The sequence below is a fragment of the Octopus bimaculoides genome, chromosome 9 (assembly GCF_001194135.2).
Source record: "Octopus bimaculoides isolate UCB-OBI-ISO-001 chromosome 9, ASM119413v2, whole genome shotgun sequence".
Taxonomy (NCBI): domain Eukaryota; kingdom Metazoa; phylum Mollusca; class Cephalopoda; order Octopoda; family Octopodidae; genus Octopus; species Octopus bimaculoides.
The window spans coordinates 87,945,054-87,951,644 of record NC_068989.1 but is presented as its reverse complement, the minus strand read 5'-3'; the positions used below and the strand labels follow the sequence as shown (position 1 = coordinate 87,951,644).

General features: G+C 40.7%; 1 protein-coding gene across 1 annotated transcript in view; it reads left to right on the top strand.

Moving 5' to 3' along the window:
* Positions 1-6,591, top strand: part of LOC106869833 (26S proteasome regulatory subunit 8) — a 23,834-nt gene that overhangs the window by 3,147 nt on the left and 14,096 nt on the right. The window contains 5 exon segments of the mRNA XM_052970842.1: positions 286-363; positions 2,476-2,545; positions 4,050-4,147; positions 5,367-5,492; positions 5,961-6,122. Of these exon segments, the coding sequence (XP_052826802.1) occupies positions 286-363; positions 2,476-2,545; positions 4,050-4,147; positions 5,367-5,492; positions 5,961-6,122 (534 nt within the window).

The window sequence follows — 6,591 nt, the reverse complement described above, 5'->3', positions numbered from 1 at the left end:
TATATATATATATATATATATATATCTCCAGCTGTAGAAACTCTGCCAAATTAGATTGGAGCCTGGTGTTGCCATCCGGTTTCACCAGTCCTCAATCAAATCGTCCAACCCATGCTAGCATGGAAGGCGGACGTTAAACGATGATGATATATATAAATAACCAGGTTTCAGTAGAGTTTCTCTTTAAGTAATATGGTGATGTGAAAATAAGAGAAACCCTTTCAAAATAAAGTACCCTTCTAACATACATGTCTAATACTATTAATAATTTTGTATTGTTTGCAGAAAATGGAGATTGATGAGGTTCCTATCCAACAGGATGGGATAAAGTCATATTATATCAGCAAAACTGAAGAGCTTCAAGTAAGTTTCAGATTTATTTTAGTTGTTGTTGTTGTTGTTCAGCTCCAGGTCAGCCCTGATTCAGCAGGCTTAGAATCAAAGGTGTTATAATCACATTTCACCTGTTGTATCCTCTGGCCTTCTTCAGTTGCCTGTCATATGGGGAACCAAACTCTTTATTAAATCTGTGGGGTGGTTTCTTTTCTTTCCATGGAACCTTTGAGAAGTGGACAGTAAAATGGGTCATCATCATGGGTTGGTCGGTTTGACTGAAGACCGATAAGTCAGGAGACTGCACCAGGCTCCAATCTGATCTGGCAAGGTTTCTACAGCTGGATGCCCTTCCTAATGCCAACCACCCTGAGAGTGTAGTGGGTGCTGTTTATGTGCTACCGGCATGGGAGCCAGTCAGGTGGCATTGGCATCAACCATGCTCAAATGGTGCTTTTTATGTGCCACTGGCATGGGCATCGGCTATGCCCGACTTGTGCTTTTTACATGCCACCAGCCACAACATTGATTTCACTTGACTCAACAGCATATTGCCTGATGATTGAAGAGTATTTTTAAACAAGCCGGTTATGTGACACTGGCATCGGCCATGGCTACAATCTCACTTGGCTTGCCGGGTCTTCTCAAGCACAGCATATCTTCAAAGGTCTCGGTTGCTTGTCATTGCCTCTGTAAGGCCCAATATTTGAAGGTCGTGCTTCATCATCTCATCCCAGGTCTTCTTGGGTCTACCACTTCCACAGGTTCCCTCCATTCCTAAGGTGTGACACTTTTTCACACAGCTGTCCTCATCCATACACAACACATGACCATACCAGCGCAGTCATCTCTCTTGCACACCACATTTGATGCTGCTTATGTCCAACTTTTCTCTCAGGGTGCTTACACTCTGTTGTGTATGCACACTGACATTATACATCCAGCAGATCAAACTAGCTTCATTTCTTTCAAGCCTATGCATGTCCTCAACAGTCATGGCCTTTGTTTCACTGCTTGCTTTTGGTCATTCAACCAGTCATTCAAGTTAGTGCTAGAAGGAAAATGACTATCTTTGGTTTCGAGACGGAAGGTAATCATTGGCCGGAGCAGTTTGAATGGGAAATGATGTCCCACCCACCATATTCACCAGACAATGCCCCATCTGTTCTAGATTTAAGAGATGAGGAATTATGTACATTATTTACAATTGACGGATATTTGTCATCATCTTGTTTGTTGTTAACACAACATTTCGGCTGATATACCCTCCAGCCTTCATCAGGTGTCTTGGGGAAATTTTGAACCTGGGTTCTCATTCCTAAGGTATTTTTCGATGTTATTATTATTATCATTATTATTATTCAGGTCATTGCCTGGAATTGAACTCAGAACCTTGGTGTTAGTAGCCTGTGCTCTTAACCACTATGCCTAATATGGCGTAGTGGTTAAGAGTGCGTGCTACTAACCCTAAGATTCCGAGTTCGATTCCAGGCAGTGACTTGAACACTAATAATAATAATAATAATAATATCAAAAAATACCTTAGGAATAAGAACCCAGGTTCAAAATTTCCCCAAGACACCTGATGAACAGAAATATAAAAAAACCGCATAATTTATGGGACGACCCAATATGTGTGTATAATATCATCATCAACATCATTTAATGTCCGTTGTCCACACTGGTATGGGTTGGACGGTTTGACCAGAGCTGGCAAGGTGGAGAGCTACACTAAGCTTCAGTTGTCTGATTTGGAATGGTTTCTACAGCTGGATGCCCTTCCCAATACCAACCACAAGACGGAGTGTACTGAGTGCGTTTTACATGGTACCAGCCATGGTACCACACACACACACACACACACACACACACACACACATGATAGATTTCTTTCAGTTTCCATCTATCCATCTATTCAATCTAGGGCTATAATAGAAAGTACTTACTTACTCCAGGTGCTGTGTTCTGGGACTGAACCCCAAACCTTGCAGTCGTGAAGCAAACTTCTTAAACACTCAATAACTATGCCTATTGTATAATAATTTTAAAATAACTCCACCTCAATCTTTACAGCTGAATAAGTGACCCCTGTTGTTTAATTATTCCTAAACACTTCTCAGACTTTTACAATTATCTTTTCAGTTGATCGTAACAGAAAAGACGCAGAATTTGCGCCGACTGGAAGCTCAGCGGAATGAACTGAATGCTAAAGGTATGTCAATTGTTTGCGATAGGTGTGTCTATTGTGTTAATTTTATAATTATTGGCTTCAGCTGTACATAATGAATCCAATGTTTCATAAAAGGATTTTGTTCTTATTGCCGTAGACATTCCTGTAAGACAATCCTTGTCATCTCTCGTTTCGTTGTCTTCCATCTCAGTTGTGCTTTGTCTCTGATCAAGGTGTATAAATGAATATACCCGCAAAAAAGTTTTCACTCCCATCTTCAATTCTCAAATATCTGCCAGTTAGAATAAAAACACCATCCAGGCTGTATTATCAAAAGTAAAGAAACACCCCCTCCCCTCCTAAAAAAGAAAAAAAAAAAAGAAAAACTAAAACCCTAAAATACTGCACCCCGTGAATGGTATTTTAAACCATTCAACCAACTTTATCTGATTATGAGAACTTTATCTGATTATGGAAACAATTATTTGAATGGAAAATTGTATGAATGAAGATTATTCAAAAGGACAATTAAGCTAAATGTTAATTATTCTAAATTTTTTTTATATTATTTTAGCAAAAATGATAAAATCAAAAATCTAGTACACAAATGATATTCATTTCGAATAATTGTTTTGTGAATAATTGTTTCTGAACAATTTCCATGATACGTTTTTACTTTGTTTGTCACTTGACCGTGGCCATGCTGGGGTACCACTTCGAACAGTTTTTAGTCGAACGAATCAACCCCAGTATTTTTTTCTTTTTTTTCTTTCTAAGCCTAGGGAGATTCAGTGTGACAGAATGTGACAAGGAAGGCCCTTTGAATTACAGGTACAGCTCATTTTTGTCAGCTGATTGGACTGGAGCAATGTGAAATGAAGTGTCTTGCTCAAGGATACAACATACCGTCAGGAATTGAACTCATGACCTCATGCTCACGAGCTAAATACCCTAACCGCTAAGCCACCCCCTTTCACTTTTAAAACAAAGAAACACAAGCCTTGCCCTTTTTCAGTTTCTGATTATCAAATACTCTCAAGGTTTTATTGACCTGGGGCTATAGTAGAAGACACTTGCCCAAGATGCCACACAGTGGGACTGAACCTGAGGCCATGTGGTTGAGAAGCAAACTTCTTGACCATGCAGCCGTTATTACTATTATCATAAATAATAAGAGGTTAATTTTTTACCTCCACCTCTTTGATGGTTGTTTGACTTTTGGAGTTGACAGCTGAGGTTATCCTTTCACTCTGGCACCAGGTGGAGCTAAGACCATTCAAAGATTGTTGTTGTTGTTGTTTAGCCCCATGTCAACCGTGATGTTATTTAAACTCTGGTCAACTTTGATTGAGCATATTTTTGATCAAGGGCATTCCAGCCCCAATTATCCAGCTTTTTCCTATGTGTAGAGAAGGGTGTGATTTGCAGGAAATTAGGCTGCTATTTTTAGCAGATTGGTCACTTACAGCCACTCCTCCTTTGAGTCGGCTATACTGTTGTTGTTGTTGTCCAGTAACATTAGTCCCTTGATTGCCTCTGATTGCAGTTCGTATGTTGCGGGAAGAGTTACAGCTGTTACAAGAACAAGGGTCATATGTTGGTGAAGTTGTCAAACCTATGGACAAGAAGAAAGTTCTGGTGAAGGTAGGTCAGTCTTTCTTAAACACCTCTCTGTGTGTTAGTGTGTGGGAACAGTGTTGTTGAACTTGTTTAGTCCCAGTTTGGCCCTTATTTATTAAGGGCTGCAGAAGAGAGTGTTGTTGTATTTGCTTAGTCCAAGGCTGGCTCTGAATTGTTAAGGGCCACAGTGGAGAGACACAGGTGGTGTTCAGCTGAACTGAACCTAAAACCACACACAAGCACATATATGTATGTGTGTTATTTCTTTACTACCCACAAGGGGCTACACACAGAGGGGACAAACAAGGACAGACAAACGGATTAAGTTGATTATATTGACCCCAGTGCGTAACTGGTACTTATTTAATCGACCCCGAAAGGATGAAAGGCAAAGTCGACCTTGGCGGAATTTGAACTCAGAACGTAGCGGCAGACGAAATACTGCTAAGCATTTCGCCTGGCATGCTAACGTTTCTGCCAGCTCTCCGCCTTATGTATGTGTGTGTGTTTGCCAGTATGGACAATGGACGTTAAATGATGATGATGATGATCATCATTTAACGTCCGCTTTCCATGCTAGCATGGGTTGGACGATTTGACTGAGGACTGGTGAACCAGAAGGCTGCACCAGGCTCCAATCTGATTTGGCAGAGTTTCTACAGCTGGATGCCCTTCCTAACGCCAACCACTCCGAGAGTGTAGTGGGTGCTTTTACGTGCCACCGGCACAGGAGCCAGTCCAGCGGCACCGGAGTTAACATACTATGGACAAGAAGCCTCTTCACCCATTCTACATGGCACATTCCTTGGATAATGGAACTGCAATTGTAACATCCAACATATATTATTCTTTTAATTTCCCTTTATACTTTCTATATCTCTCCCTTTCCAAAATAACTCCTTATATTGAACTCTACTATTTCCTTCTATTTAACTCTCTCACATCGTCTCTGGTGAAGGGATATCCCACATATCCCTGAAACAGCTGTAAGACTACCTCCCTCTTTATAAATGCCCTAGAAATTCCACACAGCCTTGGCTTTGTGGTCTCATTTTATTTAACATACATGCTCACACACAACCTGCATTAGACTCCTCACTCATACTATTATCGAACCGAGAGTCTAACTACTGTCCTTCTGTAGCACTTACATAGCCTCACCTGCCATTTTGAGTCTTCTGGATACCAAAACTCCTCACACACACATGCATGCATTACTGAATTACCTTCCTTAACATTACAGGTACACCCCGAGGGAAAGTTTGTGGTCGATGTGGACAAGAACATTGACATCAATGACGTCACTGCAAACAGCAGAGTTGCCCTGCGCAATGACTGCTACACTCTGCACAAAATCTTACCCAATAAAGTAAGTGACCACTGTTTCCTTGTTTCTTTTCTTTTTTTCTTTTCACTATAATCATCATCATCGTAATGTATATTTAAAAAAAATTTATGTATGTCTGTATTTAAATGTTTAAGCATTGGCTGTGTGGTAAGTGGTCTGTTTACCAACCACACGGTTGACTGCTCTCACGAACCAGATTACTACAAATGAACCCGACTGCTCTCAAAAGGTAAAAAGAAAAAGGAAGAATAATCCAGAATCCTTGTCCAGTACTGGATTGATCCCAAAATCTAACCAGTTTGTGCCAGTCACAAGGCCAAACATCTCTGAAAGTTTCATCTGAATCCATCCAGCGGTTCTTGAGATATCTTGTCCATGGACAAACACGACTGAACACAATACCTACACCTTTGCTAAGGCAGAAGTAATAATAATAATATTATTATTATTATTGAGTATAGCATTATGAAGTTTTGTCTTATCTTCCAGGTTGACCCATTAGTGAGTTTGATGATGGTGGAGAAAGTTCCAGACTCTACTTATGAGATGGTTGGTGGACTTGATAAACAGATCAAAGAAATCAAGGAAGTGATAGAGCTGCCTGTGAAACACCCAGAACTCTTTGAAGCTCTTGGCATTGCTCAACCAAAGGTAAGCATGTAATATCTTCCATGTCTAGATGCTGCCCTGTCTCATCTCCTTTCCATCCTCTGTGTGTGTGTGTATGTGTGTACACACACATGCACATTTTATTCTTTTACATGTTTCAGTCATTTGACCGTGGCCATGCTGGAGCACCACTTTATAGGGTTTTAGTTGAAGAAATCGACCCTAGGACTTTGTAAGCCTAGTACTTATTCTATCGGTCTTTTGTGCTGAACTGCTAAGTTACAGGGACGTAAACACACCAACATCGGTTGTCAATCAATGGTGGGGAGACACACACACACACACACGATGGGCTTCTTTCAATTTCTGCTTACCAAATCCACAGCTTTGGTCAACTTGAGGCTATAGTAGAAGACACTTGCCCAAGGTGCCATGCAATGGGACTGAACCCAGGACAATATGGTTGGGAAGCAAGCTTCTTACCACACAACCACACCTATGCCTATATATA